At 39.8% G+C, this 25,455-nt stretch overlaps 2 protein-coding genes across 10 annotated transcripts in view; one reads left to right on the forward strand and one right to left on the reverse strand.

Moving 5' to 3' along the window:
• The window catches only part of ANKIB1 (ankyrin repeat and IBR domain containing 1), a 91,774-nt gene extending 90,018 nt beyond the window's left edge, over window positions 1–1,756 (reverse strand). For 2 of the 5 annotated variants that reach the window (XM_089533233.1, XM_089533235.1), the window contains exon 1: window positions 1,345–1,756. The gene's annotated coding sequence lies outside the window, so the exon portion shown is untranslated. The remainder of the gene's footprint in view (window positions 1–1,344) is intronic. The other 3 variants (XM_089533229.1, XM_089533234.1, XM_089533232.1) reach the window with 3 other exon arrangements.
• On the forward strand, window positions 1,600–25,016 carry KRIT1 (KRIT1 ankyrin repeat containing). 5 transcript variants are annotated; one of them, XM_089533236.1, is made up of 17 exons: window positions 1,600–3,444; window positions 4,435–4,551; window positions 7,648–7,807; window positions 8,215–8,307; window positions 9,851–9,980; window positions 10,476–10,719; window positions 10,811–10,926; window positions 11,689–11,832; window positions 12,937–13,093; window positions 13,429–13,536; window positions 13,807–13,963; window positions 16,360–16,511; window positions 17,490–17,656; window positions 17,964–18,051; window positions 19,326–19,532; window positions 22,285–22,401; window positions 24,391–25,016. In XM_089533236.1, exons 2-17 carry the CDS (start codon window positions 4,450–4,452, stop codon window positions 24,457–24,459), a joined length of 2,211 nt encoding a protein of 736 aa, XP_089389362.1. In that variant the 5' UTR covers window positions 1,600–3,444; window positions 4,435–4,449; the 3' UTR covers window positions 24,460–25,016. The 5 variants fall into 5 exon arrangements, with proteins under 5 accessions (XP_089389362.1, XP_089389364.1, XP_089389366.1 ...); XM_089533238.1 differs by having other exon boundaries at window positions 1,600–3,434; XM_089533237.1 differs by having other exon boundaries at window positions 1,780–1,830.
• Window positions 25,017–25,455: the final 439 nt, after the last annotated feature.

Genomic DNA, 25,455 nt, shown 5'->3' on the forward strand with positions numbered 1-25,455 from the left:
GGGGATAAGAGGGGAATATTTGCCCATAGGAGATAAGAGGGGGAATATTTGCCCATAGGGGATAAGAGGGGGAATATTTGCCCATAGGAGATAAGAGGGGGAATATTTGCCCATAGGAGATAAGAGGGGGAATATTTGCCCATAGGAGATAAGAGGGGGGTGTCTGCCCATAGGGGATAAGAGGGGAATATTTGCCCATAGGAGATAAGAGGGGGAATATTTGCCCATAGGAGATAAGAGGGGGAATATTTGCCCATAGGAGATAAGAGGGGGAATATTTGCCCATAGGAGATAAGAGGGGGAATATTTGCCCATAGGAGATAAGAGGGGGGTGTCTGCCCATAGGGGATAAGAGGGGAATATTTGCCCATAGGAGATAAGAGGGGGAATATTTGCCCATAGGGGATAAGAGGGGGAATATTTGCCCATAGGAGATAAGAGGGGGAATATTTGCCCATAGGAGATAAGAGGGGGAATATTTGCCCATAGGAGATAAGAGGGGGGTGTCTGCCCATAGGGGATAAGAGGGGAATATTTGCCCATAGGAGATAAGAGGGGGGTGTCTGCCCATAGGGGATAAGAGGGGAATATTTGCCCATAGGGGATAAGAGGATGTTTGCCCATAGGGGATAAGAGGGGGATATTTGTCCATAGGAAATAAGAGGGGGGATATTTTCCCATAGGGGATAAGAGGGGGGATATTTTCCCATAGGGGATAAGAGGGGGATATTTGCCCATAGGGGAAAAGAGGGGGGATATTTTCCCATAGGGGATAAGAGGGGGATATTTTCCCATAGGGGAAAAGAGGGGGGATATTTTCCCATAGGGGAAAAGAGGGGGGATATTTGCCCATAGGGGAAAAGAGGGGGGATATTTTCCCATAGGGGATAAGAGGGGGGATATTTTCCCATAGGGGATAAGAGGGGGGATATTTTCCCATAGGGGATAAGAGGGGGATATTTGCCCATAGGGGAAAAGAGGGGGGATATTTTCCCATAGGGGAAAAGAGGGGGGATATTTGCCCATAGGGGAAAAGAGGGGGGATATTTTCCCATAGGGGAAAAGAGGGGGGATATTTTCCCATAGGGGATAAGAGGGGGATATTTTCCCATAGGGGATAAGAGAGGGATACTTCCCTACAGAAAATCATTTATGGATCCCCTTTTTTTGGTGATGGATGTTTTAGGAACCCAGCCTTTCTATTCTCTATGGGCCAATATTCCCCTATTATCCTCTATGGGCAACTAATTCCTTCCCTCTCTCTCAGTCCTTCCCTCCAAAGCGCTCCTTTTTAGGAGCCCGAAGCCCCCTTTCCTCGCCCGAGGGAGGCCCGGGAAGCCTCACCGGTCCGTGTGGCTGGTGCTCCGTCCTCCGGGGCCTCCCGAGGCCCTCTGCTCGCCCGCTCCTCCGTCCATCCAGGGCGGCCTCCTGAGGAACAATCTCGGCTCCGGGGCCTCTTTGTCCGTCTGCTTCGGCGGGGCCCTTCCTTCCTTCCTTCCTCCCTTCCTCCCTCCCTGGGTTCCCGGAGTCTCTCCCGGCCTCTCAGCCCCGGAGGAAGGCTCCTCTCCGCGGGACACACAAACGCGGCGGCGGCAACAGCAACGGCACCGTCAGGCCTCCGACCCGGAACCCCATCCGCCCTGGAGCCGACCGGGAAGCGGATTCGCCTAGTCGCCGGCTGAAGGGGCGGGAGGCTGGGCGGAGCGCTGCGGAAGGAAGGAAGGAGGAGGCTTCTCCGCCGGGGCCCAGGGCAGGAAGCGCCGGGGAGAGCCGGGAGGACGAGGAGGCCCTTCCTCCGCCTCCGCCTCCGGCTGAAGAGGGCCCTTGTGGGTCGGTCGTTGTTCTGGTTCTTCTTCTGTGCCTTCCAGCCATTTCCTACTCAGGGGCCCTGGGGTTGTTGCTTGTGTGTGTTGTTGTTGTTGTGTGCCCTCAAGGACTTTCTGACCCAAGGGGACATTGTGGCTGTTGGTTGTTGTTGTCGTGTGCCCTTAAGTAGTTTGTGATCCAGGGAGACTTTGTGGGTGTTGTTGTTGTTGTGTGCCCTCAAGGACTTTCTGACTCAGGATGACCCCAGTGGATGTGTGTTGGTTGTTGTTGTGTGCCTTCAAGTAGTTTCAGATTCAAGGGGACCCTGTGGTTGTTGGTCGTTGTTGTTGTTGTGTGCCCTTGAGTACTTTCTGATCCAAGAGGACTTTGTGGTTGTTGTTGTGTGCCCTCAAGTAGCTTGAGATTCAGGAGGAACCTGGGGATGTTGGTTGCTGCTGTTGTTGTTGTTGTTGTTGTTGTTGTGTGCCTCCAAGTCCATCCGACTCAGGTCCAAAACACACTGCAGAAATAATCCAGTTTGAGAGCACTTTAACTGCCCTGTCTGAGGGAATCCTGGGAGTTGTAGTTTGTTGTGGCACCGCCAGAGTGGATTGTACCTTTCATACTCCACTTATACACACCGCCTTTAGCACCTCTTATACACAATATTTGTTAATAATTTTGTGCGTGAAACAAAGTTTGTGTGCGATGATCCCTCTGAAAGGCCAGGTGTCTTCTTTGTGGTCTCTGGGAATCACACAGTTGGCCTTCCTGCGCAGAAGAGCGCATCTGGCTGATGCTGGAGGTTATCATCAGGCAGGACAGGCTTAATCCATCAGGGTCCGAGATTTGATCATAATCTGGATTGAATGAGATTGACTGCATGGATACTGAAAGGCAAATCTTGAAGCAACGCAGGGTACGCAGACAAGGAACAGACACGACGCTGGCTTCATGAAAGTATCCACGCAGAAATATACGGTCTGATGTGGAGAGTGTGTTTAAAGTGGCTATGCATGCAGAGCTATGGGAAAGCATTTCAGCATCCCAGGACATTCAGCCACTGACCTTAAAATGACTGTTTTTGAATGAAGGACACTTGCAATCTGAATTTGCATTGAGGTTAAGCAGTGTCCCATAACTTAAATAAGGACAAAAGCCTAGATCCAGTTGTTATTCACAACTAAAGTTGACCCTACCGCATCAATTGTTGACTAAAAAGCCAAGCACACTTCATTTACTTCATTGATTCCTTAGGGTCTACTCTAGTTGGGACTAACAGTTGGATTGGATTTAGACCACAGTTGTTGTTGTAGTTGCATCTTAATTAGACAGCCTAAAGCCAGTGTGGCATAGTGGTTTGAGCACTGGACTACGACTCTGGAGACCAGGGTTCGATTTCCGCTTGACATGAAACCCTTTGGGTGACTTTAGGCAAATCACATGCTTTCAGCCTCAGGGGAAGGTAATGGCAAATCTCCTCTGAACAAATCCTGCCAAGAAAACCCTATGATAGGTTCACTTTAGGGTCCCCATAAATTGGAAACAACTTGAAGGCACACAACACACACACATACACACATGTATCTTAATTAGCTCATCAGTGCTCTGTTATCACTCAGCAACTGGTTTGTGAAAGTAACTATTACTTACTTTCTGAATGTAATTTATCTCTGACCTCACTGTTTATAATTCTCCTCATTCAACTGTGTTTATGTTACCTGTAATCCAATATAACATGTTGTGCATTTTATGAAACGGACTGCGTTCCATGAAAGCTTATGCTATATTAAATGTGTTACAAATAGTCAGCACTACAAGCTATGATAGCACAGCAGTTACTGGAAAGTGTGTGGTGTCTGAATCTAAGCTTTCCCTGCCCCGTGTGTTTTAAAAAAGGAGGAGGAATTCTTCCCATACATCTGCCTGGGAATTTCAAAACTGCAAGTGACATAATCTCTTCAGCTCAATGCACCTATTTCCTAATTAGCTGTTGCAGACTGCAAGCTAAGCCCCAAAAGCTGAATACTTTTCCAGCCTCAGAAACCACCTAGGCTAGCTCTTTTTTTGCATGTGCACTTCATGATCAGCAGGGCCTGTTTTCTGCTGATGGACATGTTTTTAGTATCTCATTGTTATTTTCTTGTAGGCTATTTTAAATTATTCTTTAAAAAAAATAGAAATATCTTTGTTCAAGAAATATATTGAAACTTGTTTTGAAATTTTAGAGCCCGTACACACAGGCCAAAATAAAGCTGCTTCGGGTCACTTTAGAGGTATGCTGTTTAAATGATGCATGTGCCCTAAGAGGCCAGAAGCCATGCCAAAGCCTCAATCCTTTGGCACAGCTTCTGGCCTCTTAAGATGCCTGCGTCATTTAAACAGCATACTTCCAAAGTGGCTGAAGCAGCTTTATTTTGCCCTGTCTGTATGGGCCCTTAGGCCAGTCCTCAGTGTGCTTTCAATACAAATACAGATATTCAGAAGAGAGAGTTGAGTAATACAATTTAAATTGGATAAAAATATCAATGGCTGTAGTTTTTAAAACTGTTTTATGGCAAACTTCATTAAAGTTAATCTTTGTTTTTTGTTAATGGTTTTCTTCCTTCATTTTTCCCACTTACAAAGAAAAACATACAAACCATGGAAAATCCAGAGACTGTAACTGAAGCGTATGTGGCTGTCATTCGTCCAAAGAATACTGCAAGCCTGAATTCTCGTGAATATCGTGCTAAATCCTATGAGGTAATACCTTATTTTGTTTTTTATACGGCAAGCAGAAATAGCATCAGGAGAAGGGAGATTCTGCCATTGCAGGCAGTTATTGCCATGTCTAGATACACCTAGACTACAACTAGGTTCAGATAGAAACTCAGAAAGTTCTTTGAGAAGGATTATAGCTTAGTCATCAGTTGCCTTGAATCCCAGGGCTGGGAAGAAGCAGGATATAAATAAATATGATGATGATTAGTTACAGAGCCTATGTTTTACATGCTGAAGTTTCCAAATTCAGTCTCTCTTGTCTCCAGGCAAAGCATGGAAAGACTCACATGAAACACTGGAGGGTTGCTTCTGGTCAGTGTTCACAGTGCCAAGCTAGAGAGATTATAGATAACTTCTATTCCCTCTCCCCTGTATTTAAGAACTAAAAATAAAATAAAATAATGTATTTAAGAACTGAGAGCTAAACTATGACTCTGGAGACCAGGGTTCAAATCCCTGCTTGGCCACAAAACCCCATTGGATGACCTTGGGCAAGTCAAAGTCTCTCAGCCTCTGAGGATGGTAATTGCAACACCACTCTGAAGAAACTTGCTTAGCAAACACTGTGATATGGTCACCTTAGGATCACCATAAGTGAGAAATGATTTGATGGCAAACAACACATTTAAAAATTATGTCACATAAGTTTATTTTATTAAAGTAGTCTTGTTTTTGCACAAGGATTTTTTTTTCATGATGTGCCTGATCACAGCATTTCCTGTCTTCTTTTTAAAGCCATGTTGTGACAGGTGCAACATTATTGTCATCATATGACTTGATGATAAATATTGCCATGCTGTTTTATTAGAGGTAATGTACAACCAATCTACCTGCACTGGTGTTGTGCATGCTAACACTTTACACTCCCCTACTTTCTGTCCAAAACCATCACATCCATTAGAGAGAAAATGGCACAAGCTGGATGTGAGGAGAGCAGTAAAAAATTTACATTCAAAGAACAAAGGATTTCTGTTACACAGAATCACTGTTTGTTTCCTACAGTCCTCTGTTCGTGGGTGTTAAGAGTTTCTTGTCAGATGTTAGCAAGATGGATAAAGGCAAGTATATTTCTGTGTTGTGATGTAGCACAGAAGCCAGTGCCTGCACAAGATTAACTCAACCAGATCTATGGCTACAGCTAGGGCATTTGAGATTTCTGCATCTCCTGAAGACATATGTCAGGTTACTGGATGAAAAGAACCTTGAACTTTTCTGAGGCGCCATAAGATCAATAAATTTCAGTCTGCAGAAGTGGCAAAATGTTTTGACAGTTTACGCAGCCACACCAACCAAAGAAAAATCAGGCCTTGGGTATAGACCAGTTCTTCATGAATTGCTCCTCTGCATGCTCCAAAGAAAAGAGGTGTTGGTTGAATATACTGAGGAGCAATACACCCCCCTACCATTTTATGGCTACAACCAGGCTGCACAAATGGGTTTATACATTCTATGAGCTCTTTTTATATACTTTGTCTGTACTGTTTCTGCTTTATTTTCTGGAAGCAAGACTATGTAACAAAGCTGAAGGGGGAGAAATTGAGTCAATGGTAATAATTGAAAAGCAGGTGGCGCCTGCCTAAGAAGCTGGTGTGTAACCCAGTTGTAGGACATGTTCAGTTTTTACTTTATAGCTGTGTGGACACTGAAGATTTAGTCTTTAAGGTTTATACAGTAATGTAGCCTGTTATTTCCGTGAAACAAGAATAATTATATCATTCTATGGCATGACATTTTTTTCATATTTTGAAAATCTGTTTAAAATTTATGTATTTTGCATGAAGTAATTATATTTGGCTACGACATTTATGTTTTAAATAACTGATTTAGATGAAGATAATGTAACTAGACAAAATCCTAAAGTGCAAAGATATAACTCAGAACACTAAAGTAAGGATAATCCAAGCCATTGTTTTCCCCATCACCATGTACGGATGGGAGAGCTGGACAGTGAAGAATGTGGATAGAAAGAAAATCAATTCATTTGAGATGTGTTGTTGGAGAAGAGTGCTGAGAATACCATGGACAGCCAGAGAATCAAACAAATGCGTACTAGAACAGATCAAGACTGAATTCTTCCTAGAAGCCAAGATTACCAAACTGAAGCTGTTGTACTTCAGCCACATCATAAAGAAGACACAACTCACTGAAAAAGACCATAATGCTAAGAAAGGTGGAGGGTAGCAGAAAGAGAGGAAGGCTGCATACTAGATGGATAGATACAATCAAGGAGGCCACAGCCCTGAGCCTGCAGGGCCTGAGCAGAGTAATTGAGGACAGGGGAGCTTGGCGGTATCTCACTCAGGGGGTTGCCATGAGTTAAAATTGACTCTAAAATTGTTAACCACAACAAAATGTAACTGGGTTTGAGTGAATCCACTGACAATAGTAGTGTTAGTTTCCTTTGTTCCAGTTTTCCTTCAGTATTAGGCAGGTAAATCCTTATTTTCTTGAAGCCGCAGGGAAAATGTTTATTTTCTCCTTTTTTAAAAAGTTCCTCAATATATTTCTATATTTTATTATATAGCTGTTTAAGAAATGCAAGTTCATGTTATGAAAGGAGACACTGTTTTATGCCAAGGTCTTTTAAAATACAAAACCCAAAGCATGAAGACAAAAACTAAAGGATTAATTTGTCTCAGAGTTGATGAAGTTGAATCCTAAAATTGTGTCCTAAAACCATTGAAGAGGATTGTTCAAGGAATAATGTTGATTATTTAATCCATTGCAGCAAGTGATATTGTGGTACCTCTAGAAAAAATGTTGCATGTAAATACATTTTAAATATTGTGCTGTGTTCTTTAATAAAGTAAGATCTTTCTTGTTCTGAAGGATATTTGATGCATTAGTGGACTTGACTTTGGGATATAAAGGCATCATGAGCCTGAGTATTGTGGACAATATTAGTTTTTCTATCATTAGCATGACATTTCTGCACAGTAAAGTGTGTATGATAGTATTGGTATACATCATCTTAAAATGTTCATCTACAGGCCCATCCTATGTTCAGGTTAGAATGTTTTTTCCCAAAATGGATAAGGATTTTTGTGTTTAACTTATGTCTACTTTAATCATTACAAGATATTGTTGCTCGAAGTTCCCATTGAAGGGCATAAGAAAAAGAGGAAGAAAATGTTGCTGGAAACTAAACTTCAAGGAGGTAGTGATGTAACCCAAAGCATCTTGGATTATATACTAGAAACTACCCAACCAATTTCACCAGGAAATCAAGGTATTAAAGGTAATAAAAACTTAAACAACTTTAACTGTAACCAAAAATTCATCTGTATTTTTAAAAAACAAAACAGACCAATTTTCTTCCTGTATCATGGCCACTGGCACATAGCACAGCTAAAACAACATTGTTTTGCATTCTCCAAATGCTTGCTGGAATAGAAAGGTCGTGTTTTTCGAAGATGAAGTTCTTAGTCTGGCCAATGGAGGGAGTGTTGAAGGAAAATTTCTGCTTCAGGAAAAATACTTTACAGCTTGTCACTGTTGAAGTGAAGGGAGACTGGGACAGGAATTTTTTTTCTTGAATAATAGCTCTCTTGAGTATATATATTCTGTATTAGAAGAAAAAAACGGATGACACAAAATAGTAATTTAAGCTGTTTAACTGAAAAACACCCTTATTATTATGTACAGGAAAACGAGTTCTGTTAATGAAGACATTTCCTCTTGATGGTGAGAAGACAGGAAAGGATGCCTCCTTTTTTGTTGTGCCAACAGTAGTAAAAGGTAAATTTTATAGATGTGTATCTGTGTGGCAAAGTTATATATATTTAAAGGAATTCAGTGTAGTTTCCCACAAAATGTACATGAATCATCTTAATTCTAATTCCACACTATTCAGTTTCAGTGAGGACTGCTTATATAAAAGGAATGGAGCCCTGGTGGCGCAATGGGTAAATGCATGTACTGCAGCCACTCATCACAAACCACAAGGTTGTGAGGTTCAATACCAGCTAGAGGCTCTGGGTCAACTCAGCCGGACATCCTTCCATAGGTTGCTAAAATGAGTACCCAGCTTGTTGGAGGCAATTATCTTACACTTTGTAAACCATTTAATACATCAGTAAGCAATATAGAAATGTACTTGCTACTTGCTATGTCTGTGGCCTTTTCAAATGGAAGAAAAATATGGTTATATTATTATTTACTACTGTTGCTGCTGCTACTGTTTTACCTTATGGTTTGTTAACTGTAATAAAGGCTTGACTGACTATTTATAAACATTTGATCCAGTGTCAAAATAAAAAGGCTTTTTTTTTAAAGAGAAGAATAGGCTTGGTTGTTGTGACCCATAAAACTATCTTGTTTTATTCGAAGAGCATGCATTTACGTACATGTTCTAAAGAATTTTCTAATTCTTGCTGTGAGTCAAGTAGCCAATCTTAGTTCAGTTTAATCTCTGAAGTTCAATTTATCCTGAGTTTACATGTGGAATAGAATGGTTTTGTTTAATCTCCAGAAATGTAGATGATAATTTTGTAAGCCTTACATCGTGCTTCACCAGTACAGCGGCCATCTTTTCCCTCTCTTCTAACAAGATTTCTATATATATATTTATATAGAGGATGAGCATGGAAATTCAGTCTTGAAATCTGACAGATAAGCCAATGCTTTCTGAACATAAATACCTCTTGATCTTCTCTTGGGTTTAAATTTGCTGTAACTGCCCAGAATCTGGAAAAATAATCAAATGAGGCATCATCCACCTTGAACCATCTCTCTTACTCTTTGCAGCTCTATTTGGTCAAAATAAAATCATGTGCAGGTGAACCTCTAATTTATCAGGTGAAATATGTTAGCCTTAGTAATTCAGATCAATGTGTGTGACACAGGAGTGCCAAGTATGGTTTAAAAACCAATGACACATCTTATTTCTTGAGATCTCACAGACCTTCTGATTTATGTAAAAAAACCCAAAAAACACACAGATGTCTGTGGTGGAAGGAAAGTTATGCTGGTTGCCACAGATTAAATCACCTGGTCAATAGTAGTAGGGTTTTGGGAGCCACAGTCCACACAGGATTGCACTGGCAACTGATATGGCCTTTGAGATTAAAACTGCATTTTTCTAGATACAAAATATTGCCATTTGAGTGTGGTAAAAATGAGAGATCTGTTTAGCAGAGTTACAGTCCAAGAGGAAGATTTGTTGAGAAATATACTTTTGGGGCACAGAAATAAAAACAAAATGTAATGTCATACAGCCAGTATTTCATAATGGGATAAAAGTAGTGATTAGGTTACTAAATACATCTTCTTTCCTTTGTAGATAATACAAAATATACATACAGTCCTGGATGCCCAGTTTTCTACTGCTTGCAAGACATCATGAGGGTCTGCAGTGAATCCAGTTCTCATTTTGCGACACTAACAGCTAGAATGTTAATTTGCTTGGATAAGTAAGAGATGCTTCAGCAGAACTATTTGCATTAAAAAAAATAAAACTGGATTAATATTAAAGACTAAAGCATTTTTATAACATGATTTTTCAGAGAAAGATCTTATTTTTAATGTTAAAAATAGATATAGATGGCATAGAATTTTGTTACAGCAGCTTTATGACTAAGTTCTAGCAAAACAAATTGGGTTTCTTACTCATTATTAAGGTATTTATTTAGTCCAGTGGGTCTTAAACCCCTGTGTTCAGATGGGAACCAATCCCAATCCCAAATCTTATCAGATTTACACTTAATATTAAGAAGATCAGCTCAGAATGAAAGCCTTTTTGCTATCTAACTGGATTAGGGCTAACACATATTAGGTTCTATTCCTATATATTTGTATGAATGTATCAAGATTACTATAATAATATTTTACATTATGCCATACTAATGATTTGCTAATCTTTAGCAATATCAACAGTACTAATGTAATCTGTCCATTCTGTTCTGTAGATGGTTGGAAGAAAGGCATTCCCAGTCACATTCAATCCCAGCTTTATTCAGACCTTCTCCCTTGGAGCGGATTAAAACAAATGTCACAAACCCTGCATATGCTGTTGAACCTGGGCAGACAGAGAGTTCTCTTCACATGGGATACACTGCCTTAGAAATCAAAAGTAAAATGTTAGCACTTGAGAAGGCAGATGTCTGTATTTACAACCCTTTATTTGGGTCTGATCTTCAATATACCAACAGGGTAAGAAGAAGGAGCATTGAAATGATATGAGTTAGATTTTCAGATTCTTCAGTGTGGATTCTGAGCTATACATTTTATGTGGAATTTCCAGGTGGACAAAGTGGTTATAAATCCATATTTTGGACTTGGAGCACCAGACTATTCCAAAATACAGATTCCAAAACGTGAAAAGTGGCAGCGCAGCATGAGCAGTGTCATGGAAGACAAGTACTATGTTATTTACATTAATCTGTATTTGCTACACTGGCCTCCGAGGCTGAGACACAGTTATTTATTTAGCCTCCTCCATATTTATTTCTTTTGTTACTTCTCCCAGAGTTACTAAAGCTGTTAGGTACCTTAAGGATGGGTATTATCATCATCAAAGCAGTAAACAACATTTAAACTTCCCTCTCAAAGTGTGTTGGCTTCTAATGTGAAATATGCCATCAGTTCCATGTCTGTAAAGTACAATATAGGTCAGTGATGGAGAACCTTTTAGGGGCCGGGTGCCCAAACTAAAAGGTTCCGGCACTGAGTGTTACCTGGTGCTGGGGGTGGGACATCCGCCCTCTAGGAGTGGGACTTCTGGGGCTGTCTCTCCAAAGACAGCTGAAGGTCTGGGGGCGGGGGAAGAGGAGAAGAACAGGCACACACCTCTTCTTCCTCCCCTGTGCTGTACCCAGCCTCCAGTTACCTCTGGAGAAGCAACTGGAGGCTGGGAAGGATCAGAAAGGAAGAGGAAGAGGCATGCCCCTCTTCCTCCTCCTCCTACCATTGTGTGCCAGGGGAAATGGTGTTGCATGCCATCTCTGGCATGTATGCCATAAGTTTGCCATCATGGATATAGGTTTAAAGTCCAGTTTGTTCAAGTGTATTAATGGAAAGAAAGCTGACTTGGTTACTATTTTGTGCATGTTCAGAATGCTTTCAATGGGCCAATTATATAAAATAAGTGACATATTGCATGTTCTTCAATATTCTTCTTAGGGAACGTCAGTGGGTGGATGATTTTCCTCTTCATCGTACTGCTTGTGAAGGAGATTCTGAATTATTGAGCCAACTTCTAGATGAAAACTTTTCAGTAAATCAGCTGGACAGTGACCATTGGGCACCTATCCATTATGCATGCTGGTGAGCACAGTACTTTTTGCAAATGAACTTGTACATAATAGGGGTTGTTTCTCTGTCATTCTCTGGTGTACTCAATGAACAGAGCTTAGCAGACAGCAATGCAGATGAGTTGGGGGGGTTAACTCAGTTTTCATTGTCCATTCTCCATGGATTTTATAGGGTAAACTTTTAGGAGATAGTATGTTTTGGGCATAGAGAGGGCAAAAATCTGAGACTGACTCCCGATAATGGATTCATAAGAAGATTTAGCCATCTCAAAAATGAAATGCAGTCCTTTACTTTTCCCTACATATATAAAAAGATGTAATTTACCCCTATTTGGATTAACAGTGCTGAAACTAGAGGGACTTTTACATTGTGAGGAAAGCCTACCTTTCATTTCTCATAGTGTTTGACCTAGGTTCTGTTGGGAAGAGTTCTAGGGGACAGTCATTAAATCTTGGATTGAGACTTGAAATGTCCAGTTCCAAGTCCCACTGAGCCCTGAAACTCACTGGGTGACTCAGCCTGACCTATCTTACTTGACTGTTGTGAGGACAAAGTCAGGAGTAGCAGCCATGTGTGCTGCCTTGAATTCATTGGAGGAAAGGTGATATAATGTAAATACTGCTAGTATTCCTTGCTTAAAAAACATAAGCCAACAGATGACATGAAAGTGTGCTCCATGCGCGTGCACACACACATAGCAGTAATAGTAGTAGTAGTTGTTGCAAAAGTATAATAACTAGTACAAAATCTCTCTGAGACCATGGAACATACATGTTCTTTCTGAATACCCTGTGCCCAACATAAAGTGTGCGTTTTACAATTTTTTGTAAATTTTGCACATTAAATGTAAAAAAAAATTGATCGTGTCATGGTCATCACAAAAGTATTAAAACACCAAAAGAAAAGAAATTGATTTCCATTGTTTAAAATAACGGTTAAATGATGTACACAATTTCTTCACTAAATTGCAAATGTTAATTATTTTTGTGGGGCATGACTTTATTAGAGAAAACTTGTATTTTTGCCATCTCTTAACTTAAACTAAAATAAGAAGTAATTTTCATTCGTTTCATATATCACATATGAAATTTCACTATTTGTGCGCTTTTTGTGTAGGTATGGAAAAGTTGAAGCCACTCGAATGCTCTTAGAGAAAGGAAAGTGCAATCCAAATTTACTGAATGGACAGCTTAGCTCCCCTCTTCATTTTGCTGCTGGGGGAGGGCATGCTGATATCGTTCAGATTCTTCTAAACCATCCAGAGATTGACAGGGTAAGATGCCTTTGTAATTGCTATTGTGCATTTTCCTATACAGTTAAAATCTGCCTTTCCAACACAGCTTAGGCTTCCAGTTGTAAAAGGAAAAAATATTTGAACGGTTCTTGATGCCACTGTAAACGGAAGCAATACTGCACAACAGGAAGTGTTTCAAAGAAGGGATACTTATTGCAGTGGTTTATATATCTACTGTTTTTGTTCTATACTGGGAATTGTTTGCACCATTGTCAGCATCCTGAATAATTCAGCAAACATGTAGATTGCAATTGATGCCCTTTAATGTAGAGTGTTAATTTATATTATATAATTTATTTTATTTCTTATTGTAGCACATTACTGATCAACAAGGAAGAACTCCCCTAAATGTCTGTGAAGAAAACAAACAAAACGAGTGGGAGAAAACAGCTAATTTGTTGAAAGAAGCCCTAAATAAACAAGTATGCCTTAACCTTCCAGATATTTTAATGATCATACGTTTACAATTTAGAAAAAGTGTGAAAGACCAGAAGGAATAATTAATTTCATGAATAATTACTTGAATTTAGGGGCTTAGTTCTGTGCGACTTGGGCAAGGACATAAAAGTATGTCAGCCATTAGAATTTATCATTTATATTTTACTCTGAATTCACTACTTACCTATTCTCCAACTGAAGAAGAACAGAATACTGACTATTATACATTTTGGTTTGTTATTATTATTTTGTAGTATGAAAAAGTTCGAATTTATCGAATGGATGGGTCATACCGTTCTGTGGAACTGAAACACGGAAACAACACTACCGTGCAACAAATAATGGAAGGAATGCGTCTTTCCCAAGAAACACAGCAGTACTTTACTATTTGGATCTGCTCTGAAAACCTTAGTAAGTAATCTTGCCAAAAATGTGGTAATTTTAGTTTTTCTAACTATGTCACACAAATAATAAGAGCTATAGAAAAAACAGATGCATCTAACAAAGTAGGCTTCTGCAAATTTACTTTGACATCCTTCATTTGTTTCTTTAATAAGGCAAAATACAGTGGCAAAGGGAACCTTCCTCTTTTAAAAGGGAGATGGTGGGGAAAGGTTTTTAGTTCCAGTTCCTTATCTCTCATTTGGAGACACTGACCTGATAAAATTTTTAAGTGTAAAAACAAATACAGTACTGCAAATGAGAAGCACTGTTCTAATGATTCAAAGAGGGAGGAGAGGTGAATTAAAGTCCTTCATAATCATGTGCACACTGAGTACTGAACTGGAATTAGCTTTATTGTCATTGTTTTCAAGGGAGAAGAATGTGCTGGCGTTTCTAGGAAATCACTGCAATTTTTCTTCCATGTAAACTATTTAGAATTTAGATTTAAATATGTAAAAGGTTTTTGATGTCTTCAAAATATATGTGTGAATTTATATAATGTTTAATAGAATAAGTGGAAATCATGGTACTTCTGCCTCAGGACACCAGTATGTTACCTCTAGTGAGGTCTGGAGGCACCTGGATGAAGTGTCTGCCCATCAGCTCAGAAACAATAATACAGTCTTCTTGAGAAGAGTGAAGGCTGAGATCAAGCACAGTATATTACTTACATGCCTAATGCCTTTTCTTTAGCTTTTGAAGAAGCTGGGATTTTTGGTTTCTATACTGGCACTTTAGGCTGCAATTATGTATATTTAGATATAATTTGCACTGAGTTAAATGACACATCTAGTTAAGTATATGTAGGACTGTTAGCGTCTATTTCTTTCAAACTAAAAAACTACCAAAAAGCTGACCAGGTTTTAAAGCTGCTGCCACACTGTAGAATTAATGCAGTTTGACACTGCTTTAACAGTCATGACTCAGTTCTGTGGAATCCTAGGATTTGTAGTTTGTTGTGGCAACAGAGCTCACTGACAGAAAAGGCTAATTAGTTAATAGAACAACAAATCCCAAAATTCCCTACCTTTCAGCCATGGTAGTTCAAATAGTGTCAAACTGCATTAATTCTACAGTGTAGGTGCAGCTTCAGTCAATATTTCTAAGGCTGTCTGATGTGGGTGACCAGCAATTTTTTTCCCCATTGTCCCCGGAATTGGCACCATATTTGTACCCGCTGGTTGCAATTCTTTCTTTCTTTCAAAATCACAGGGACTGGCACTGGTCCAGACACCACCATTTTGAGTAGCACTGATATTTTTCTGTGACTATGGTAAAGTGTTTTAGGTAGCATTACTATGGTAAAGTAATAGAATCATAGAATTGTAGAGTTGGAAGAGACCACAAGGGCCATCCAGTCCAACTCCCTGCCGTGCAGGAAATCCAAATCAAAGCATCCCCGACAGATGGCCATCTAGCCTCTGCTTAAAGACCTCCAAGGAAGGAGACTCCACTACACTCCGAGGGAGTGTGTTCCACTGTCGAACAGCCCTTACTGTCAGGAAGTTCTTCCTAATGTTGAGATGGAATCTCTTTTCCTGTAGCTTGCATCCATTATTCTGGGTCCTGTTCTCTGGAGCAGCAGAAAACAAGCTCGCTCCCTCCTCAATATGACATCCCTTCAAATATTTAAACAGGGCTATCATATCACCCCTTAACCTTCTTTTCTCCAGGCTAAACATCCTCAGCTCCCTAAGTCGTTCCTCATAGAACATGGTTTCCAGACCCTTCACCATTTTAGTTGCCCTCCTTTGGACATGCTCCAGTTTCTCAATGTCCTTTTTGAATTGTGGTGCCCAGAACTGGACACAGTATTCCAGGTGGGGCTTGACCAAAGCAGAATACAGTAGTACTATTACGTCTCTTGATATAGACAGTATACATCTATTGATGCAGCCTAAAATTGCATTGGTCTTTTTAGCTGCTGCATCGCACTGTTTCACACGTAGTTTCATTCAGCCAGGTGTCCCCCATCCTATATCTGTGCATTTCATTTTTCCGCCCTAAGTGCAGTACCTTACATTTCTCTGTGTTGAATTTCATTTTGTTAGTTTTGGCCCAGTTTTCAGGTCATTTTAAATTTTGATCCTGTCCTCTGGAGTATTTTAGGTAGCATTACTATGGTAAAGTGTTTTAGGTAGCATTATTCTTTATGATAGAAAGATATTGCTAATACTCTATGGATTCACTCAATTGGTATTATATTTATATTGATGACATTTGGCTTTTAAAAAATTGTATTTCTCCCCCAGTTGAATATGCATAGTAGGGCTTTCACACATAATTATATATAACTTGGCATGTGCTGTGCTGTTTCATTTGCATTAGTTTAAAATAAAGTTGTTGTTGTTGTTGTTGTATAGGCCTCCAGCTGAAGCCATATCACAAGCCTCTGCAGCATGTTCGTGACTGGCCTGAAATACTCACTGAATTGACAAATCTGGATCCTCAAAGAGAAACTCCACAGCTTTTCCTGAGGAGAGATGTGAGACTTCCTCTAGAAGTTGAAAAAAAGGTTGGCATGTTGTGTTCTACTTTATGAAGCACAGGTTCAAAATGAACATCCCCAATGTAGGCTGGTGTAATAAATTCATTAGAGTATTTCTCTAAATTCTCCATAAATTACTTAATTACTTAATTAATTTATCTTGTGAGCCCTATCATAGCTTAGGGGTTTGGACTATGACTCTAGAGACCAGGGTTCAGTTCCCTGCTTGGCCATGAAAACCCACTGGGTGACCTTGGGCGAGTCACATCCACACTCAGCCCCCAAATTCTGATAGGTTCACCTTAAAATCTCCATAATCCAGAAATGACTTGAAGGCACATAACAACAACAAAAACACATTTATTTTTCACATTATCTCTAATAAACAGAGAATGTTTCCAACAAGCATTTAAAACATGTACTGCATAATACAGTGCGATTTGAAATTTGGTAGTACACTCTAAAAGTTCCTTATCTTTTTTCAACATAGGACCCAAAACAAATTTTAAAAGAAAAAAAAAACCTATAGGAAAAGCCTCAAATGAAATCAATGTCTACTAAGGCTGTCTGCTGCTTAAAGATTTTTAATCAGCTAGCTAATCTACTCTAATAGAACTTATCCCACAGAGCTCAGTTGTCTTATTCCCAGGCAAGTATGTATAGGATTGCAGCCTTAATGATCCTGCACACATTGAAAATTGGTGTACGAGGAACCAAGCTGATACATTGATAGTTGTAGGACTTTAAAGAGTCATTGATTTGCTGTACATTCCCTAATAATACAAAGTAAAATGTTTTCTTCTATTAATTACTGGACCAAAATAGCACTGTATATTTACTAGTTATTTATTAGGTTTACACTGGATAAATTCTAAATGTTAGTATAAGTGTTAAAATCAAGAAACTGTATCTAGCTTTGGATTTTAGTATATTGCATATTTAGGACTTTTAAGATTTTAAAATGTGTCTTTTATATAGTTGCTATATATATTTACTTTTTTGTAGATTGAGGATCCACTGGCTATTCTTATCTTGTTTGATGAGGCCAGATACAATTTGCTGAAGGGTTTCTACACTTCACCTGATGCCAAACTGATAACTCTTGCAAGTCTGCTTCTGCAAATAGTCTATGGGAATTATGAAAGTAAAAAACACAAGCAGGGCTTCCTAAAGTAAGTCTGTTTAAAATTATTTCAGTATCAGTTCACTTTTGAAATAAAAATATTTTGAAAAATCTGTCTGTGAAACCTTCTTGTTTTGGGGGCTGTTTCTGATTCTCATGCATGTTGTCAAGTGACCATCTCGTCAGCAAATGACCACTTGACTGGGACGAAAAATCAGTGCATGTTGCTTCTTTCACAACACACTTTCTGCTGCCTCTTTTCTTATGATTTGATTAAGTCAAGCATATTTTGTTTCATGCCTGTTAAACTGGAAAAAAATAATTACTTGTTGTTGTTTTTGTGGTTTTTATTACAGTGAAGAAAACTTAAAATCTATAGTGCCAATCACCAAATTAAAAAGTAAGGCACCCCATTGGACAAACAGAATACTTCATGAGTATAAGGTAAGTTGTTTTAATAGCAGCATGATTTCAGAAAGCATCATGTTTTAATATGATCTTTATTTTCTGGAACTGTTAGTTCAATAATATTATAGAGACAAAATAGACTTGCTTATTGAGCTATTATTGTTATTTTAAAAGAAAGGAATAGGAAGTAGCACTTCCAATATCATATTGTTATAAACATTTATAATAAATTTATAATAAAATGGTCATTGTTACACTGTAATCATACTAAGAATACTGTATATCATTCTGTTGTACCACAGTCTTAAAAGTTATTGTAGGACTGAGAAATAGGCAGAAAAGGCCAGCCTCAATCATCAAAAGACTTGAAGAATTCCCCTTAGTGGAAAGGTTAAGAAGTTTGGGGCTTTTATTTGAGTTTAGGGTGAAAAAATGTTCCCATGTCTTAACTGCTATATTCCTATGTATTGTACAAAAGAGACCTTGGATTTGGTTTGGCATAGCTTTTCTTTTACTTACACTAAATATAGTCAACATATTCTGTTATATCTTTTGGCCTGCCCACATTTCATGCTGCACAAATGCTACTCTTGTTTTAATTGGGAGAAACTTCCAATTTAATAAAGAAAGTTGTTTAACTTTAAATGTAAGGAAATTGGGATTGAATGAGATAGAAGATTACATAATTAAAAACCTTTTAAGAGTGGCACATGCTGTAATAGTACTGGAATGGAAAAACAATGTTGGAGGAGGAACTGGTCACATTATATTGAAGAATCTCTCTCTCTCTTTTTTATGGAAGAGAAAAGGAGACTATAACGGTCATATAAAGGACATGATTCGTTGGGATATGTATGGTTTTTGAATTGAGATAGTCAAAGGTAAAAGTGGATACAGTGAAGTGAGAGAAACTATTAATAAGCTATCCCACTTTATAGGTGTTGAATACTAAAATATTTGTTATAGTCATCAGAGGGTGATGAGTGATGGGAGTGGGGGGTTACATGTTTGTGGTGTAAAAGTAGAAATATTTAGTAATGATTTATTATATAGGTTGTATGGTATATTAAAATTAATAAATATATTTTTATTTTTTAAAAAAACTTGCTTTAATCTTGTGAAAGTTACTGGAACAACTCATTCTATATCAGTTCTGAATTCATTCTATTTTGTATTTATTTAGGTGTATGTAATAGAAAATGCATTGTATCTTAAGCAGATGTATGTTTATTTTATTCTGTCCAAAGAAAGTGCATCCAAATGACAATGAAAACCATATCTTTTGTGGGTATGTCAATTTGTATTTCTAGAGTCTCAGTACTAGTGAGGGTGTGAGTAAAGAGATGCATCATCTGCAGCGCATGTTTTTGCAGAACTGCTGGGAGCTTCCTACCTATGGAGCTGCTTTTTTCACAGGACAAGTATTTACAAAGGCAAGCTCAAGTAATCATAAAGTCATCAGAGTGTATGTAGGCGTAAATGTCAAAGGATTGCATCTTCTTAATATGGAAACAAAGGTGGGTTTGTTGATCTTATTGCTGTTTTAAGTAATCATAGTTCCCAACAACTGTCTGCAAACTGAAGGCATGAAACAGTAAATGTGTGTATGAATTATGGGAAAAGGTTGCTCTGAAGTTTGAAAGGCTGCCAGAGAAGGAAAAGAAGGCTGTCGCTACTTTCTACCATGGAATTAATATCTTGTCTGCCCAATAAATCAATACAGGTTGTCATGTGGCAAAGTCTCTTGCTGGGCCCATTGCTTTGACCCATCATGCCTGACTTCGTTCTATCAAAGTTGGCTTTCTTCTTGGCAAGAGCTCTTTGTTTAATGGTCCAATTCTTTGTAAATTGTCTTGTACAATTCCAAAAAAAATTATTTCAAAGTGTAGTCCCTGAAGAAGGCCAACTTTGATAGAGGCCAAAACGCCTTGAGCTTTTTAAATTAATAAATAAAATAAGTGACTATTTACCAGCACATGGAGCTCTGTCTCCTGTTCTGCCTTCGCTTCTTAAGTGTGCTCATCAGTTTTCTCCTTCAAATATTTAAGGCTGCCTATGCAGTCCAGACTCCTCCTGGTGTCATTCACAACCACAGAGACCAATCATTGCCTACAGTGCCAGCAATGTGCACTTCACATGTGGCAGGATCACTGCTGTTTTTTTCTTTCCCTGCAGTAAAATTAAAAATGAGGCAGCTGAGAAACCCTTTGTTAATGGCAGTCAGCAGCCCCATGGCAGTTATTTTGCATTAACCTGTTTTGAGTGTAGGAGAGATGGCTGGGAAAAAAGGATTAGGTTAGTAAAGAAAAGATGAATAAGTCTGGAGCAGTGGAAGCGAAGAGGAGCAATGTTTCCTGGAACATGCTAAACTTTCCATGTAACATCACTTCAAGTTCAGAATCATCCAAGTAATTAACAGGACGAAGAGCCAGTGGCATCACTATGGGGGGGGGGGGGGGCAGTGGTGTGGACCACATCAGGTTACACCCAGTGGGGTAGTACACCCCAGGGAGTGTGCAGCTGCCTTCTGGGTCCCTTCGCCTCACACCATGGTACCATTCTGTGCGCTGTGGCAGCAAGGTGTGGTGAGCATTCTTTTGGCTCCACCTCTCCAGAGGGCCCACCTCCCCGGACAAGGTGACACTCCAGGCAAGTACACCACTACAAACAGCCATTATAATTCTAAACCTGTATAAGAGGTCACAGCTGCATTTCAACACATTAAGCTGGCCATCAACTGCTGAGAACTGTGAGTGGCCATTTTGGATACCTAGCCTCATTTTTACCAGCTAACTTTATACAGTGCTCCCTCGGGTTACGAATTTAATTCGTTCCGCGGCGCCGTTCGTAACCCAATACATTTCGCAACCCGAAAAGCCACTGGAAAGCCGCTAGCGGCTAGCGGCGGCTTTTGAATTTCGCGCCGAAACGCGCCGAAAAAATCTTCGTAAGCCGAAAAATCCTTCGTAACCCGGAACAGTTTTTTTAAATCTAAGTTTTTCGTACCCCGGAAATTTCGTAACGCGGTGCATTCGTATCCCGGGGTACCACTGTATATGTTTCTATGCAGCCAGTTCCATTAGTGTCTATGTCCCCTTTGGCCATAACTGTGAAGATTCATGTTACAGAAGTACAGGCCAATTCTAATTAGTGCAGTTTCAGTCTTGTTCTAGATCAGATCCACTGATTTCTATGTGTCATCATCCCGCCCCCATCCATTGAAAGAAAAATTGTTCAGTAGTATCTTCATGGGCTATTAAACAAAAGATCATAGGGCATGAATAGCAGAAGCAATCAGTAATTCTATATAAGGATGTTCAAATTTCCAAATTGTAAGGATCTGGTAGCATTAAGACAGTCATGTAGGGATGGTATTTTGGAGCTGATAACCATCTATCTCATTTAATTCTTGGGCAGACTAGGAAGGGGAGGGTGTTCAGATTCTAGCCATCAAAGGGAGCTAATCAGATATCAGTTATTTAATAATGATTATTTTATTTATTCTTAACTAAAGAATTAAATTTAACTAAAGATGTAACAGAGCTGGGTTTCCAGGAGAATGAATGTATTTGATCAACTGGCCTGTTACAGACTGCCAAAATAAAGCTGCTTCGGGTCTCTTTGGAGGTATGCTCTTTAAATGATGCATGGGTCCTAAGAGTCCGGAGGTCGCCCCAAAGCCACACTCCATTCCTAAGCACTGGAGTGCCGCTTTGGTGCAGCTTCCAGATTCTTAGGGTGCATGCATAATTTAAACAGCATACCTCCAAAGAGACCCTAAGCAGCTTTATTTTGGCAGTCTGTAACAGGCCATTGAATCAGCAAGTGAAGAACGGGGATGAGATCAGGACATGAGTACAGTGGAACCGCGCCATAGGCGGGCGCGCCATACGCGGCTTTGAGCATACGCGCTCAAGCCGCAGCGCGGGGCGGAAGGGGCGGCGCGTCCCATTCAGTTGAATGGGCGCGCACGCCCGTTGCGCCGCACGTGCGCCCGTTGCGCCCTGCGCACCTCCGCACCGCCGTGCACAAACCCCATTGTTTACAATGGGGCTCGAGCATAGGCGGAAATCGCCATACGCGGCGGGATCCGGAACGGATCCCCCGCGTATGGCGAGGTTCCACTGTATTGTGTGGTGGAAGGCATTTCCTGCCCACCAAGTACAGATTGGTTTCTGCCTTATCCTAATCTTCAGCTGACAGAAATTCAAATTAGGTTTGTTCATTTGGTGAAAACCTGAAAATCAGTTTGTTTCTTTTATATTCCAGGCTTTGCTCATAAGTTTAAAATATGGTTGCTTTATGTGGCAGTTGGGCGATGGAGATACCTGCTTTCAAATTCATAGTCTGGAAAACAAAATGAGCTTTATAGTCCACACCAAACAGGTAACCCAACCACTGACTCCCCCTACTAGTTTATTTTTAATATCAGTATTAGAACACCTAACAGTTTTTAGAGTGAGTAGCAGTTCCTGTATAAATATTATTAACAGGAAGACCCTTGTGACAGCATGGTTTCCAGACCTTTCACCATTTTAGTTGCCTTCCACTGGACATGCTTCAGCTTGTCTTTGAATTAAGCCCTTCTGGAATTGTGCCCAGAACTGGACACAGTATTCCATGTTCTTCCAAACGCTTGGGTGGGATCTCTTTCTTTCTGATATGTATCCATTGGTTTGTGTTCTGATCTTTAGAGCAGCAGAGACCTGCTGGATTTTTAAAAACCCCGAACAAAAATGTTAAATTCATTGTCTGCTCTGTTGGTGCATGCCAGGGTCAATACTTTCATTCACCATTGTAAATTTCAGAAGACTGCAGTCCAACTATGCAAACAGCTTGGATAGTGGAAATTGTTGGGATATAGAGTACTGAGAAAATGCACAATGTGGTACAGTGGACCCTTGCCTTACGCGGGGGATCCGTTCTGGACCCCCCCACACACACGTAAGGCGAATTCCACCTATGTTGGAGCCCCATTAATCTGAATGGGACACTGCCCCACGCGCTCCCCGCAGCTTAAGCGCGTAAGCTCAAAGCCGCATATAGCGTGGGCACACTGTATTAAATAGTGACTGGTCAATAAAGGGTCACTGTCAGCATGATGACAAGGCATTTTCACCAGTGCTGAGTCATGGGAAGTGACATCAGAGGTGATGGTCACCAAGTCGCAGTAAAGTGCTGCAAAAGGCTGCAAAAGTGTAAAGTCACCCTGGACAGGACAGAGATCATTGTGACACAGGAGGAAGAGGCAGGGCCAAAAGGCCACATGGAGCCCTGCCTATAAAACGGGTGTGCCTCAAGTCACAGTGTGGGCCGCAGTGGGTTGTTGCGATGGTGGATGGTGTTGGAGTTGTATAATAGCATTGTATATAGTGGAACTTCTAAAGAATAAAAGCCTCCTTTCTGAAGAGAAGAGGTGTTTTTCCTGCTTACAAGCAGCTGCTCACATCTCCAAAGGTAGAGACCCTGGTGCCAGATGCTGACTGCGCAACTATGCTAACAGAAATATGCAGGGAGATTTGGTCAGAAAGTAGCCATAGGACATTAATTCCTACCTGATAACAGGAGAAGATGAAGAACAAGGAAAAATGAAAGAAGATTGAGTATTATGTGGAGAAGGAAACAACGTCTTTAAGGGACAACATTAGAGCTGAAACAAAAGAGTTATGCCTGAGACTAGTCTGAATATGAGGAAGAGAGGAAAAGAGAGTGACAAAGTCTGACTAAAGAAAAGAGGAAGGAACAAGGAATATTAAAAAGATAATTGAGAAGGCTGTCTTTCAAACTCTAATTTCTACTAGCTGTGTCTTCTTGTTCCATCTCCCACCACCCCATCCCCACCACCTCTATTGTCTACTGGCATCCTTGGGTTAAAATCGTTTGCAGATAGTTAGGATTTATCCAAAGGTTACACAAATACTATATGATGGTAGTGGGAAAGTTGGAAAAGCTGCAAACATTACTCTTGTATCTTATTACTGATTCTGGTCACTTTGGGCTCAGGCTGTCCCCCCCCCCCCCAAAAAAAAAAAAAAAAGGCAAACCTTTATAGAAAAAAGGCTCTCCAATTCCCATCTAGGATATTGCAGAGGGATGGCAGGGTTTCAGTAGAAGGGAGGAGATACCAGTACTTGTGTAGAAGTTTTGTGCTAGCCTTCACCTAATTTGGAAAAATTTCAGTTTCCTGTGGCTGTTCCTGAATCACATGCCAGGTCTTTCCTAGAGGTCTAATGATGTTCAGGAGCAGCTTTGGGGAGATTCAAGGAACTGGAGGAGGGAAAAGGAGTTCATTTGTACAAGTAGACCCACATTTACACAGCATACAACATGCCGTTCCTGCTCTTTAGAAAATCTTCTCTTTTTTTCTGTTTATAGGCAGGTCTCGTTGTAAAATTGCTGATGAAATTAAGCAGCCAGCTGATGCCTACTGAAAGAAGTGACTGAAAAGAATGAATCATTGTGAATTTAATTGTGTTAAGTAATTTTATATATATGTAAAATAGTGTATATATAAATTGTACAGTATGGGATATATTATCTAATGGATTTTGGGCAAACAGGTTATTTGTAAAATTTGAAGTAATTTTGCTATAAACTTTTGGGCTTTTTTAAAAGACACAAGAAACAATGTTCTCTGTAGAAATAGTATGCATATACCTGACTGGACAAGAGTTAAACAAATAGATTGTGCATGTTAGCTATTGGGTCCCACTGGACACAGTGGGACTTGGATTTATATAAACATACATAGGATTGAGGATTGTGAAGCAAGTCCATTCTGGTTTCATATTGATTAGAAAGGTTTTGCTCTTAGCCTTCTCAAGAAAAGCTCAGTGCCATAAGCTCCATCTGTAATAACAAATGAAACCTATTGCAGTCCAGCATAAATAAAAGAATGTAAGAAATCTAAAATTATAACCTTTAAGCAGGCTGCCTAAGAAGTGCCACACCAACCATAGTTCAACTCAGTAATTAGTAATTAAACTCTCTAACTAGAATTCAGAAGCATATACATGCCAGGGTTCCTCCGGATACCTTTCCACCTCAGTCTCATGAAACCCTTTGACCATCAAGATACTGTACCTCCACAGCAATATTTATTCCAGTGTGAAGGCCTCTAGCCAGGAGGGGAAAATGAATAGGTTCCCTAGCCTGCCTTACTTTTCACCCAGTTGTTTATATTTTAAAAAAAGAAGTCTGTATTGCTCAAAATATTGAATGGAAAGAGTCAGTCAGAACTACCAGTAGTGAAATCTGAAGGACAAAGTATGTTGTATATTACATTTTCCACATACCAAATAAATTCATTTCTAATTTATTTGCATGTTTATGGAGAACAACCTTTTGTAAAATATTCTTTGTATAAAGGCTGGTGAAAACTACTTTTTTTAAAAAAATAATAAAGTTCTATTGACTAAGCCATTATTGTTATATTTAGTA

Source organism: Sceloporus occidentalis, unplaced genomic scaffold (genome assembly GCF_023333645.1).
Source record: "Sceloporus occidentalis isolate IW3139 unplaced genomic scaffold, rSceOcc1.0.p SCAF_7, whole genome shotgun sequence".
NCBI classification, from domain to species: domain Eukaryota; kingdom Metazoa; phylum Chordata; class Lepidosauria; order Squamata; family Phrynosomatidae; genus Sceloporus; species Sceloporus occidentalis.